Source organism: Mustela erminea, chromosome 16 (genome assembly GCF_009829155.1).
Source record: "Mustela erminea isolate mMusErm1 chromosome 16, mMusErm1.Pri, whole genome shotgun sequence".
Classification (NCBI taxonomy): domain Eukaryota; kingdom Metazoa; phylum Chordata; class Mammalia; order Carnivora; family Mustelidae; genus Mustela; species Mustela erminea.
The window spans coordinates 55,325,653-55,341,126 of NC_045629.1; the positions used below are offsets into that span (position 1 = coordinate 55,325,653).

The window sequence follows — 15,474 nt, forward strand, 5'->3', positions numbered from 1 at the left end:
TGTTATTCCAAGATGTTATACTGGAAATATGAACTGTGTAAATGGGAAACTGTGTGAAGAACAAAGGGGCTCTCTTTATTATTTCTTACAACTGCATGTGAATCTACAACCATCTCAAAATAAAAGGTGTAATTAATAAAAGAGGTTTTACATCAGAATTATTTACAGGCACTTTAAAAAAAATAGAGATGCCAGCCAAGATTTCCTCCTAGAGAAAATTTCAGATTTTAAGGGATTGGGCTCAGTCTTCATTAATTAATTAATTTTAAGATTTTATTTATTTGAGAAGGGTGCATAGGAGTGGGGGGGGGGCACGGTGGCAACACTCGGGGAGGGAGAGAAAATGTGAAGCAGACTCCGCTGTGCAGTGCTCAATCCCAAAACCAGGAGATCATGACCTGGGTGGCACAGGTTGGTTGTCCAACTCTTGGTTTCAGTCCATGTCATGATCTCCGGGTCATGAGGTCGAGTCCTGTGTTAATGAATTCCACACTCAGCATTAAATATTAAATATTAAATCACTGATTTTTCTTTCCATTACTTTAACAGGCTGTAAATATGTGACCTAAAAATTGGCAATCTGATGCAGGTTCTTAAATCCCAGATGTGCTTCCCAAAAACCACTCTGAGGGTAGAGTATAGGAGCTCTGTTACACATCACAGCAGAGCATATTCAGAAAATCTGACCTAAAAAGTCTGAGGTGGCTTCAGGGAAATCTATATTTGTAAAACAAAACTCTATAATTGATTTTGAGGCACAAAGTTAAACAATGACTTATGGTTTCCATCATTATCCTCTGGCTTTCAGTGAAAAGACTAATGACAAATTAGTCTAAATCTGATATTTCTAAAAATATCAATTGTGCACAATCAAAAAGAAAAGAATTTATAGTGACATACAATACAATGAATGTCAGAGACCTATTAGTCCAGGTTCTGTCATTAAATAAGACCTAAGCAACTTAATGTCTCTGAGCCTTAAGCTTCCCAGTTATAAATAAGGAGCTACAAAACCACTAGGAAACAAAGAAGTTGTACTGGAATTTTTTTTTTTTTTTTAAACGGTGTTTCCAGAAGTCTTAGGACTCCATAGAAGTGCTTTGGCCATCAGGAGGAAAGCTGAACAGAGATACAGGCTGAACAGCAAGAAGGGGCTCTGATTTGACTACACAGATGTACATACATACAATGTCACATCTGAAAACAAGTTGTTAACACACACACACACAATTTAAAAACCATGGTTCTAGAACTTGAAACCTGAGCCACATGTAAGTAATCAAAAGCCACAAATGGCTACTGGCTACTGTGCTGAACAATATAGATATAAAAGCATTTCCATCGCTGCAGAAAAAAGTCCTATTGTTGATGCAGTAACTGTGCGCTACTGGATCAGAAACTCTCTAAGATTTCTTCCAACTCTAAAATTCTTTCTTAATATTTGAAGAAAATGCATTAATACATGCATTCAAAATCACCTGAGTTAGAAAACATTCCAAAGGTAGCTAAAAATATTTAAACAACTAAAATAAAAAAGAAACACTATCACTGGAAAAGAGAAAAGATTTCTGGACTTTAGAAAGTTACCACAACTTTAGTCTGAAAATGCTTTAGACTTTGTCCAAAACTCTGAAAAACTATAGGAATCAAAGACTACAGCAATCAAAGAAAAACACAAAAACTACACTGATACCAGCTTTAAAAAATTCTTAGGTAATGATAAAGTCACATAAAAGCTTCTGGAAGCATTATCCACTCCATTAACCTTTCAGGGGTACTTCTCTCGAGTACACAGGACAAATACTTTATTTTACTGTTAAACATGGTAAACTGAATCTCATAAACATAAAATAATGAATACAAGGTCCACGGTTAAGAAAGGGAACAAGTCAGAACTGGAACAAACCTTCTTACTCATGGTACCTCAGAAGCAAACACCAAAGTGAGAAAGCATTATCATGGACAAATACAAATTCACTAATATAAAGAAAATAATTTATTCATTTAACAAATATTTACTGAACACCTATACTGTACAGACTCAGTATACGAGGTGCTAAAGATATAAAAAGGAGAATTTGCTTTCAAAAGTATCATAGCAGGGATAATTAAATAAGTTCCAGATGAAACAAAACACCCAAGTGACCATATTGTCCTAAGAAGTGGGGGAAAGTCCACAAGGAAAAAACAAAATATTAACATCCCTCTTTCACAAGGTTGAATTATATAACTTAAAAAAAAAAAAGGGCAGTGCATGAATTCAGTTATCTATTGTCCATTAGCATCCCACATATGATTCATCTCTTTATTTCACAACCAATGACATATTAGGAATTTGCATGTATTCTTTAAGAGAATCAGATTTTTTAAATTATATGTTTGCTAGCTTTAATAAAGTACTAATAAAACTGGTCAAGGCTTTAATTCCCATAGGAAAAGTCCCATGATTGCATTGTACTTCTAACTCTAAAAAACCACTTCAATAACAACCCTAAAATTAGGCAAACAAGTACGGATGCCTCAGCAAAAACAAATGGCACTGAAGAAAAACTCTGGTTTACACACAATTCCAAAGAGGCAAACATTAAAGTAATTTTTTAAACACTTATGGAGCATATTTACTGTTTGACTTCATCTGTGGCCAAAAGGGCGCTAGTTATTTTTCAAATTCTAATATGTAAAATTAGTTTCTAATACGTTATATAAGTTTCACAATTTTTCCGCCAATAATTTTCTCACACAACAAAGACAATTTCAACTGCAATTCACCATACTTTCCATGTTTCAACATTTTAGGATGTCACAGGAGTTTACTATATGAGAATTCAAATATATAATTAAATAAAACAAACTCAATTAACTGAAATGATTACCAAATGTGGTCTTTCAACAGTATTACTGATTCACTAACTTCTTCCTTATTTGAACTCCTGCTGAAACCATTCTAAAACGGTCTATTTCCTTTTTCTCCCTACACAGGGCATAACAGTACTCTTCAAAAAGGTTAAGTGACAATCATAATACTGCCTTGAAGTTACCATTTTCAAAAATCATGCTTTGCCACACACAGAGAAGCTAAAGAAGGTATTTTTGAGTCTGTAACATTCCCAAATAAAAACAAAAGTTAGGATTTTTATAAATCACTATCAGATTGTTTTCTTTTTCTTCTAAAGCAAAGGGAAATAAAATAAAAATCCAATTAACTAGAATCCTATTAAGTATAATTTTACAGTCAATGGAAATTTCCAGGAATTTAAAAGTAGAAAAATACAAATCAAATCAGGGTGTTCTTACTTAATGCTGATACACTGGTGGATGCGACAAAAAGTCTCAAATATGAAGAGACGAGCATTTTCAATGAAATCCTCAAGACAAGCCACCAAGAAGAAGTCATTCACAAGTACCTATGTATGTAAAATGTAACAAAAAAAATTAATAGCACAAACAAGCAATTTTCAAAAATGTGACCCAAAGTATTTCCTGTGTGCTTTACTCATTGTTCCAGTTACTAGAATTTTCTCACCTAATATCACAAGTTCTATACACCATAGCACTTTCTAGAACACTATTTTCAAGTCTCTAACAATTTAAAGTAGTAAATGAATGCGCAAGAAAAACCTGAAGCACTGCCATGTTTTCTTATTCTACTGATGATGACTTGGGCAACCTTGTGACAAAGGAGCTTTTCCTGTCCATTATCCTACATAAATTCTTTGTAGATAACATATCTTTTCTAGCTTCTTAAAATAGTTACAACAGACTAAAAATAAGCACATTTCTGTGAAGTAATTAGACCTGGGAATAGACAAAGGAAAACAAATTCAAGGGGTGGCTACTACTCCACAGACAGTATCATAATTAAAAGAGGATATTTTAACTTCATTAGTGTATATTTAACAAATATACACCAATATATAATAACACTGCATATAACTATATGAACACAAATTATCACATTGGAGTCTATTTTATATTTTGTCCAATGTGTGAAAGTGACCTCTGAAATTATACTTACATGATAACTTTCTTTTCCTTAGAGAAATAAAATCTTAGTCCTTCAATAAACTCTTTATATTTTGTGTTAACATTTAGGTTCAAAAATGAAATTGACAACTAATAACTTACGGATTTGGTAAATGTATTTAAAAGGTAAGTTTTTAGTTTAATTTCTTAAAACTTTGCAAACTAACATAATAAAACCCCAGAAATGTAACTCTTCAAGTTGCTCAAGTTCTACCAATCAACAGAAGACAGTATTGTTAAAAAATTCATGCCCTTATAACTTTACTGGTTTATAGCAAATGTTAAGTACAATCGTGTGAAAAATTCTAAAGATAGGCCCACTTATAAGACAAATTGAGAATCACAGTTAGGATGTGCAATTCTATATGATCTTATAAATACATACTTAACACATTTACTCCTATAGGATAAGACATGGAAAAATACACCCATAGGTGTATGTGTGAATACATAATGCCGCCAAAGTTTTAAAAAAATACTAACAAAAGGGGTACACATATGGCAATAACATTAAAAATGTCATTACCCCAGCACATTTATAAACAATCATTTTAAGACTGTTTTAATAAAATACTGTTTTAATAAAACACTGCAAGTTAACTCTTACAATAGCCAAACATTAAAGAATGTTATTAATTTATAAGTAAAAATTCATACTTACTGATTCACATTCCCTCAGTTTTTTCTGAGCCCCATCAAAGTCAAAGTTAACATATAAACATTCAACAAATTCTGTAATTGGGTCTTTATATGTGTAAGACTCCTGTAAAATTAAGCCAAAGGTCAAGCTGGATCAGATTCAACACCGTTTGATAGACTGCCTCTAGACTATCTCAATCTTCCTGTTTTCTCCTCCCTTACTATTAATTTCTAACAAATTACCCTGTGTCATCTCAAAGCAACCGCTCATACCCTGATTCCAGGCAACACCTTAAGCTTATAATACCTTCCAGACTGAGTTCTCTAAATTCTCATCCTAGAACCATTCCAAAGTCTTTCAAGTTTCTCTATTACCAAAAGTGTCCCTTAAGTCAATAAATACTGAAGAACATCTCTAAGTATGAGGGTATTCATACACTGCTGAATTTGTCTTTTTGTATTTAATTCATTCTTAGGTCAAACAAGTTTTTTTCTAACCCACTGTTATTGCTGAGAAGCTCACTAAAAATCAATCAGTAGGGCTGCAGCTTTTGTACAACTTGGAGACTACGATTATTGTATTCTATGTAAAGATCATTACTCTGGAATTATGTAGGTAAGCCATCTCCCAACAAACATGCCAGGCTCCACATCTCCTTCACTCTTTGCAATAAAGACAACACTAATATACCGTGTATAAAGTATCCACCTAGCAAGGAGCAATATTCATTCATACCACATCTAATGTAAGTGTATCTTAGAATTAAAGGAAGTAAATGCCCATCTGAGTATCCTGGGCTCCTTTCTCTATGTATCCTTTTTCCTACTTTTCAAACATTTTTACCTTAAGAATTATGAGTCTTACTCTAGGAACAGATACTACACCTAGCTCGGAGAGATTTATAAAACGCAATAAAGATTTTAGTTTTTACCTGCTGAATAACTTTAACAAGATCTTTTAGCACCTGTCGGCGTTTCCGAACATCTTTGTTTGTTATGACAGCTGTAGTCAAATAGCGCAGAATATGTGGACACATTGTCTGAATTGCATTAAGATACCTAAGGTAAAAATATAAATAACTTTAATATTTTTTAAATTTAATATTAATAATTTACCCAGTTTCTCTAAATCTGTAACCACATGTGATTTAAAGAAACATGTGAACAGCCCATTACACTGCACAGCTTCAGTAACGTCTAACTGCAAACACTTAATATTACAAGACTATCACCTTCAAGGAAATGAAAAAAACAGAAGTCTGCAGAGAATGCCAGCTTGTATCCCCTCCAGTATGAAGTGAATTGTAAAATTCATTTCAGAGGTAAATAATCCTCTTATTTTTGTTGAGTAAAAGGATTTTGGAAGGCCCCTATATGTGCTGTCTGTTCCAAAAGGCTGCTAAGCTATGGCTTTTAGTCATTCACCCTTTGGAAAAAATGTGTCAAAACCTTCTGTGTAGACCAGTCATCATAATCAGAAAATGAGGCATTTAAATAAAGATTCAGATGATGAAAGATTGAAAACTACAGGGAAAAGTAAACTGTTACAGTATTACAAGGCTTTGGCTAAATTGGTAGCACTGGGAATTAGAAAAGAAGGATTATATAGCAGACAAATATCAACAGGGCCATTGCTAATATTTAACAAATCCTGTTAGTCTGAACATCAGCAGCTGGCCATCCTCTGTCATTTGGTGTTTATGTTGTATTCCTCTGTTCAACTCTTTAAATAGCTCCCTAATTTTTATCCAAGAAATACCTCTGAGTATCAGGCACTATGCCAACCCTGGAAATACATGTCAATAAAGTCCATTCCTCTTGACTTTTGGTACCCCAAAGTACCACCCAGCTTCATCTCCCACCAGACCATCATTGACTGCTTCTCGCTTTTCTCACTTAAAGCTCACTCCATAGACTGTTCTCTCAAACACATCCCTCTGAAAGCCCAAACTCTAGCCATCCTTCAAGATCCAGCTTAGATATTCTATCTTCCAGATTCTTCTAAACTATGATATTAATAAATCTTTATATTTCATCACACTGTAGATTCCCCATAAAATGTTGTTTGAACTCTGTATAAGACACCAGAATCTGACAGTAGTCTAACAGCTAATGTTTAGTCTCTCCTTAAATTCCCTCTAAATAAGGCAGGGAATAAAAAGAATAACACCCACTCAAGAATAAACCAGTTTCTAGGAAAAAAAAAAATGACTAAATAAATCAGCTAAAAGTTTCATTATCTGAAATATTAAGCCTGACTTTCAGGTAGAAATTTTTAAATTGCAACCTTCATTCAGAGTAATTCTTTGCCTCCATACTCTCTTGCCGGAGATGTCATGCACGAGCACAGGAAAGGCTGACTATTTTTCCTCAATACTGATTTTGAAGTAAGTAATTTTAGTAAGCATTTCTGGAACTCATAAACTTATCCATACAGTTTAAAAAAACTAAATTTATTTTATAAAATGTTAAACATATTTTACTTATCCTAGCTTTGTATCACTGCTTCACATGTATCTTCACTGTTTTTAATGGAGGGTAACTTCTTGGGAAATCATATCCCAGTCTCTTTGAGAGTTTATGGTAGGGGTTAGCAAAACTTTAGTAAAAGGTCAGATAATAAATATTTTAGGTTTTGCAGGCCAGGGGGCATAATTGAAAATATTGCACAAGTACTTATATTAAAAAAAAAAAAAAAAAAAAAAATGGGGCGCCTGGGTGGCTCAGTGGGTTAAGCCACTGCCTTCGGCTCAGATCATGATCTCAGAGTCCTGGGATCGAGCTCCGCATCAGCCCCGCATCAGGCTCTCTGCTTGGCAGGGAGCCTGCTTCCTCCTCTCTCTGTGCCAGCCTCTCTGCCTGCTTGTCATCTGTCAAATAAATAAATAAAATCTTTAAAAAACAAACAAACAAAAAACAAATTTCCAAAACATTTTATTGATAAAACTCAAAATATTAAGAGTGGAGTATGATTTTTTATAATTTATCTACTAATGAGAAGAACAGCATTTATCTACTGGGGACAATTTTGCTTAATTGCATTCAAAGTTAGAAACCCTAACACTAAAATTTATTGCAAATGTTTCTCTGTTACTGCTGTTCTCTAATGAAAATTTACATATTCCGTCTTTGTAAATGTTTTTCATGAACCTAGTACTACCAAAAACTGGTATCAGTTGACAGAAATAGGATTTTAATTTATCATACTTATCACCTGGAAGGCATTACCGAACTGTTCAACTCTTTTCATATTGTCCTTTAGGGTACATTACACTACAGATAAATCACTTCCAATTCAACAGCACAGTTAAGTGAATTTGAAATATGGAAATTTTCCTTGTATTTACAATGAGGTCTAAAACTTTCTGGAATTATAATTTGAGCTTAAAAAATCTTATCTGCTGCAAATCTGTGTGGGAATGAAGATCTCCTTTCTTGTTCCACCATGTGAAAGAACAGAAAACATAAAGCAGCTGGACATTTCTTTTTACTGATGCTATGTTAACTGTCACTGAAGTGATTACTGCAATATAGTTTTCCATATAAATACTATTTTATTTAGTAATTTTAGGGTGAATTAAGAAACATTAACAAGTTACAGCAAAAGTTGATTTCCAGAGCCACCCAAGGCTTGAAAATAATGTCTGAGGGCAATTTTTCTCATTCAGAAAAAAATCCAATCTTAGCCATTGCTAAGGTTAAGCCACCTACCTGTTGTTAAGTAGAGAAAGTCAAGATACTCTATTTCTAACAAAAATTCATGGACCGGTAACAGTTAAGTCCACAGGAGAAAAAGAAGCTCACTGTTGACAAAAATGGTTCAAAAATATACCACATGGGATACCTGGGTGGCTCAGGCAGTTAAGATTCCAACTCTTTATTTCAGCTCAAGGGACAATCTCAGGGCGGTGGGACTGACATGGCTGGGCTCCATACTGGGTGTGGGGCCTGCTTAAGATTCTCCTTCTTCCTCCCCCTGTACCCCCCCCCCACCCACTCACTCTCTTGAAGGAAAGCCAGTTAGACAGAAACACTGAAATAACACACCACAGATTCAAGTATTTTCCACAAAGTACCTGGTGATGAATAATGTAATGAATAACCATAGGCTTTTAACAACCTTTTTTTTTTTAATCCTCCACACATATTTGCCACCAAGTTTTAAGACATCTTAGCATATTCCACTTCAGGTTGGACTAAATTAGTGTTGTATCAACTTTGAAAATATTTTCACCTGTAGCTCTTCTACATAGACTATTTATTCATAAAGGCATATTCTTTAGTCACTTCAAATCCAACACTGATTCCTCAAATCAACAAGTGGGCCACATTAGTAAAATCTGTTGACTCCTTAAGAGCCAAGGAAAATCACTAAAAATCAAGTGTCTTGTTTTTTAATTGACTGATGTTGCTCCAGATAACTTCAACTCCGAGTAACTGTCCTCACCAAAAAGCTAATATTTTTAAACAAGTTCATTTTCTCTGGACATTATTTCTTTGGCTGCTGCAACTGAACATGATTTAGAATCACCACTGGTAAATGGCTTTCCCTACCTGGCTAAACAAAAGCCACTTAGAAACTTATCTGCTCGAAGCCTCATTTTCATTAATTTTTGTGGGGAAATTCTGCTATGATGAAATACTGTTTTAAATTTCTGGTTTTTCTGATAGTTGCTTTGCTGTCAGTTGGATTATAATGAGGGCTTACAGTCTTGCAATGTGAATTAAACTGTATTCTTTTAGCATACCTACAGTGTCAATTTAGTGCTTTGCTTTCTAGTTCAAACAAAATAATCCCCACTCCACTTTGCTTTAAAAGCGTATCTGAAGTCCAATTTTCTTGTTCTGACATAATGAGTATGCACTGGTGTTAAAGTGTTCAGTATGGCAATACACAGGGCCCTTGAAACATCAGCCAGGTGTAACTGCACAATGGCATCACTGAGTAGCAGTGTGAAGCAACAAGGGTGCAAAATTGTATGATCCCTGTCACAACTCAACTCTGCCCTTACAGTTTAAAAGCAGCCAAAGACACTATATAGATCAATGATGCTGGCTGTGTTCCAATACAAATTTATGGACACTAAAACTGTAGTCTCTATTTTACATGTCACAAAATATTTTTCTTTTTTCAACCATTTTTTTTTTTAAGATTTTGAGAGAGAATGAGAGATTGAGAGCACAAGGCGGCGGGGAGAGGGAGAAGCAGGCTTCCCAGACAGGGAGCCCAAAGTTGGGCTCGATTCCGGAACCCTGGGATCAGGACCTGAGCCAAAGGCAGACACTCAACCAACTGAGCCACCCAGGTGCCCCTTCTTCAACCATTCAAAACATAAAAGCCGTTCTTAGATAGAAAACAGGTCTTAAGAAAAAAGGCAGTGAGCCAGATTCAGCTCACGGTCCAGATCCCTAATATATAGTATTACCATGGGTCCTGACTTCTAAACATAGCAGGGACTCCATACATAGTGAACAGAAGTGATCCTTCCTATGTATGCACCTACATAGATCAGTACACAAGGAAGGGGAGTAGGGATTAAGAGTGACTCTTACGAAGTTATCTTCATTCACAATCTTGTAAGATTAGTGATGATGTATTTTTAGTTCAAATATAAGCAAAACCACAGATGTGTTTTAACAGTCTACATATGTCTGCTGTGCTCTTTTGTTCTATTTCTTTACCATCTCCCTTCCTGTCAACTGAAATTTAAGGGTCAGTTTTCATCTTTACTGGACTCTTCTAACCTTTGCAGATCTTAACTGGTAGTTGTTATACTTACCCTGTGTTTATAATGCACAATACTATCAGTACTTAGTTAAATATGTTCTCAGGCTATTTCTTGTATTATTTGTCTGGATTATAAACTATTTAAGAACAGAGGCCATAACACCCTTATTCTTGAAATCTAACTTTATTATTTTTCTTTTTTCATTTTTTTTTTTCCGTAGGCTCTGTGGAGCCCAACATGGGCTTGACCTCAAGACCCTGAGACTAAGACCTGAGCTGAGATCAAGAGTTAGATGCTTAACCCACTGAGCCACCCAAGCACCGCTATTACTTTTTAAGGGGGTGGGTGGGTGGGTAAGAGCATTGATATTTACTATGTTCTGAAGTATAAATTACATGATAGGTCATTAAAAATGTTTAGCAGACTTTTTTTTCTACTACAACCCTGCTCCAGTTTTATGGAACTTTTTTACAGGGTTTTCTAATTGCAAGTCAGATGATTTAGTAATCAAAAGATAAGACAAAATACCTCAAAATGAAAAAAATACTTTAAGTGTCTATCATGTACCAGATGCTGCTACAAGAACATAGAGAATAAAAATTTTGCCCTCAAATATGCTTATACTCCAGTAGGAAAAACAGCAATTGTAAATTATTTATTTTAAAGACACTAAAAATTAAGTATCAAATATAAAGTAGACAAAATATACAGGACTTCACGAAAGATGAAGTTAACCTGAACTAGATCTTCAAAAACAGGCAAGCTTGGATAGGTTCAAAAAAAGAGAAGTGCATTTCCTGAAAGGCTTAAAAAAAAAAAAAAAAAAAAAAGAAAAAAGAAAAAACAAAAAAACAATGCAGGACACTTAATAGAACTTCAGAGGACACATTTTTATTTTTATTTTATTTTATATTTTAGACAGAAATCGTAAAGGTCATCATCCTGAGCTAAAATACAGGTAAAATACCTACATGAAAAAGAACTTTCTCATCAGTAACAATTAGAAAACAGGAAAGATAAAGATGGAAAGGTCAGTCAGGACAATTTCTGACTACTACCCAGCTGACTATTAACAGTAAAACTTGAAATTCTTACGGTGCTTATGTTATTTTTATTTAGAAAACACTCAACGGAGTATATAATTCAAACTAAACTTTGAATCTTTCTTTTTACAGCTGTAGAGTAATAACTAGGGCATTCTATTACAAATGTATTCTTTTCTCTAATAGCATCTACCTTTAGTGGCAAAGCCTCATCTCTTAATAGTCTATGAACACTTCTCTTACACCTGATACCTTATCTTTATATATAATGTTACATTTAAAAGTTCAACATTTTTCAAATATGTAAATCATCTCCATTTTGGATTCAAAATACATAACTGCAGAAATGGTAATATATATGATGTAAAAGACTTTATTTAACCTGCACTGGCACCTAAACTTTCACTTCGAGGACTAAAGTATAAATTATCAACAAAGTACTTTTTATGTTACAAAAGTCCTAAAGTCCACAATCTACATAAACTACAATTTAACAATTTTATCAATTAATATACTCAGTAAACCACATTTAATTGTATTACTGTGCCATTAGAAATTGAAAGCAGGAAAAATAAAACTTCACCAGTAACTTCACCATTTTTTAGTATTTATCAAAGATAACTGAAAAGCACATACTAACTACAGACAAATGCAAATTACTCAATCCTTACTAGTAGCTAAACCACTTGAAGAATATACAACCAAGAAAAATGGCTGAAACAATGATCTGTCAAGCCAACTAGGTATATTCTAATATGAAAAAAGTCAGAATCAAGCAAAACTCAAAACACGCCATGGAGACGTTACTATTGAGGAAGACTACTGATGGTAACCTGACCTTACAGAGTGAAGAGGAAGCACAATATTTTAGTGAAAAATGAAAGCTATAATCCTACTGGAGCAGTTTATTTTCCACATTGTGCTAAAAGGCTGTTTCTGTTTAAAAAAAGTTCCAAAGCTATAAAGATTCTTATTGGGCAGCTGAAAATGTTCAAAAACTGATCTATGGTGATGCTGCCAATTCTTGGCAAAGTTACTAAAATTTACTGAACTGTAAACAAACAAACAAATGACATTCTGTGTACCTTAGAACAAATAAGGATAATGACATTATTCTATGCTGGTAGTACTGTTTTTTTCCCCCCCTACCACAGTCTTGCAGTTAAAAAAAAAAAAAAAAAGCAAGTTGCACCTATGCCCTTGATTAGGCAGTACAGATTGTTAATTAAAAAACCCAACCCCTGCATATTAATCTTTTTAATAATTTGTATGACTTAATGGGAAGTATGTGCAATGCTCTTCTGCTATATACTTCTGTGTCACAGTTATCTTAATGAAAAGCACTTGCACAACTGAGTTGTAAGCTTAACTGTTTTTCTCACAGAACACTACTTTTACTTCAAACAATGAATCACTGATAAACCAAAGCTATTCAGAACTGGGTATCTGGCAGACATTTTCTAGAAAATAAAATCAGCTGAAACTTAAAGAAAAACAAATGGTAAAATTAGACCTTTCCTAAAAGAGAATAATTTTGGAAAATATGTCACCAAGAGCTTGACTACTAACCAGTATGTTGAGCCTTTTCTAATGGATTTAGTGGTGATACTAATGAGTGATTTTTTTTTTTTTTTTAGTATTGTATGTATGTCAACATATTTGGAATAGCTGCATAGCTCATGGATCTAACATTTCCCAAACAACCAATGGATGGTATTATATAGGCATGGGTACAAGATCCATTAAGGTGCAAGACTGAGCACTATAGTTTAGGCTACCAGAATCACTGAGATTCAAAAAACTGAATAAGATTTCCGATTCCACTTATAATAACTTTTAAAGTACTACTACTTGTTGACTTTTGTTGATTACCAAAAAAGAATATTCACAACTATCTGAAAGGACTACTAAAGCAGCTTTTTTGTAACTCTGTATGTGTAAGGCTACGCTTTTTTCATATCCTTCAGACAAAAAAACATCAGGTAGGAAAAATGTAGCGTATGCCAGAAATGGCAAAGTCTGCAAAAATGTAAAACAATGCCACTCACTACTCTCACTAAACTTTTGTTTTTAAGTTATTCTTTAAAAAATTAGCCAACTATAATCAATTTACTACTTGTCAATTCCCAACTATATTTTCAATTTCCCAGTTCTAGGAAATTAGACAAATCCCTATAACATCTAGTGCCACCCAGATGCATAATCTACCTTTCTGTATTATTACTTTTTGCAAAGGTTATTTATTTAATTTAAATTTTTTTTTTTACACGTTAAAACTGACTTCTAAAGTTTTTTTTTTAATTTATTTTATTTTTAAAGATTTTATTGCAGGGGTGCCTGGGTGGCTCAGTCATAAGAATCTGCCTTTGGCTCAGGTCATGATCCCAGGGTCCTGAGACTGAGCCCCACAATGGGCTCCCTGCTGAGCGGGAAGACTGTTTTTCCCTCTCCACTCCCCCTGCTTCTCTTCCCTCTCTCACTGTCTCTCTCTGCCAAATAAATAAGTAAGATCTTTAAAAAACTCTTATTTATTTCAGAGAAAGAGCATGAGCTAGAGCATGAGTGGGAGGAGGGGCGGCAGGAGAGGGAGAAGCAGATGCCCCGTGGAGCAGGGACCTGGGATCTGGGATCATGACCTGAACCAAAGGCAGATGCTTAACCCACTGAGCCACTCAGGAGCCCCAGTTTAATTTTTATCTTAACACTTTCTACAATCTCAACTGAATTACCTTTGTATTTCTAGTATCCATAACAAATGGATCTACTAATTAATTAAACATATTCTATATGCCTTCTAAATTTCATATAATCCATAAGGCTGTCAGGAATTGATCCATATTGCTCCCCTCTTGTATTACAGAATTTTCAGTGGGTTTGAATATTTTTATTTTTCTTGTTTGCATGCTTCATTACTTGAAAATATTCAAAGAGCCTTTTAAATTTAGTATTACTTCCTAAATACACAGGTAACTGCAAAAACACGGAAGAGTGGGCCTACTAATAAGTAATATCATGGAAAACCAATTTCTAATGGTTCCTATGGCTTACTTCAGGTAGAGCTGTCCTTACCTTAACCCACCCCCTAAATATCAAGATTACAGCCAAAGCCTTGTTACCGGCCAACGCCTGGGTCAAATCTGCTCATTCAGAAAAGGCTCTTCCTCCCACACAGAATTTTGGGAATATCAATCAACTCTTAAGACAATCTTACAGAATTTATTAATCAGAACACAGACAAAATATTAACATTAGTGTTACTTTTAATCTCTTTTCATATGAATGCATGTTTGGTTAATCTCCACAAATACTAAGAAATATATCCTTAATTCTTTTTTAATATTCTCAGAAAACATTTTTTCTGTAAGATACATAGATAGTTCAACATTAAAGACAGGTATTTAACTATTTTACTAACCAACATTTCCAAATTTCTTGTAATGATTTTTTAGTCATTTTCCTGGATACTCCAGATTCAGCCAATACTCGTATGTCTAAACTATTGCATGAAATTTTAACTGTCAGTGTCACAACTGAAAAAGCCTCTCTAAAATGTAATGGCTGCATAAAAGTACTTCTCAAAAGGGTCCTTCTCAAGGATCACTGCCCTGAGAAGATTAAATAAACAATGCACCACAGCAGAAAGAGATTAATCAATTTAATCTCTGATAAGAGAAAGCTACCAGATCAGGAAGACTTAAGAACTTGATAAAAGACATTATCATATTTAAATTAGAATGGGGAATGGGAGTAAGAACACAGTGAGAAGTACTGATCTGAAATGGAATTATGAAAAGAGAAATAAAAACGCAAATCTTAGTAGCACCTGGGTGGCTCTGTGGGTTAAGCCTCTGCCTTCGGCGGCTCAGGTCATGATCCCAGAGTCCTGGGATCGAGCCCCCGCATTGGGCTCTCTGCTCAGCAGGGAGCCTGCTTCCTTCTCTCTCTCTGCCTGCCTCTCTGCCTGCTTGTGATCCCTGTCTGATAAATAAATAAATAAAATCTTTAAAAACAAAAAAAACAAAAACAAAACCCCAAATCTT

At 34.4% G+C, this 15,474-nt stretch overlaps 1 protein-coding gene across 1 annotated transcript in view; it reads right to left on the bottom strand.

Moving 5' to 3' along the window:
- EIF3E (eukaryotic translation initiation factor 3 subunit E) overlaps positions 1–15,474 on the bottom strand; it is a 44,668-nt gene that overhangs the window by 9,876 nt on the left and 19,318 nt on the right. Inside the window, 3 exon segments of the mRNA XM_032316005.1 lie at positions 3,295–3,404; positions 4,685–4,786; positions 5,595–5,721. Of these exon segments, the coding sequence (XP_032171896.1) occupies positions 3,295–3,404; positions 4,685–4,786; positions 5,595–5,721 (339 nt within the window).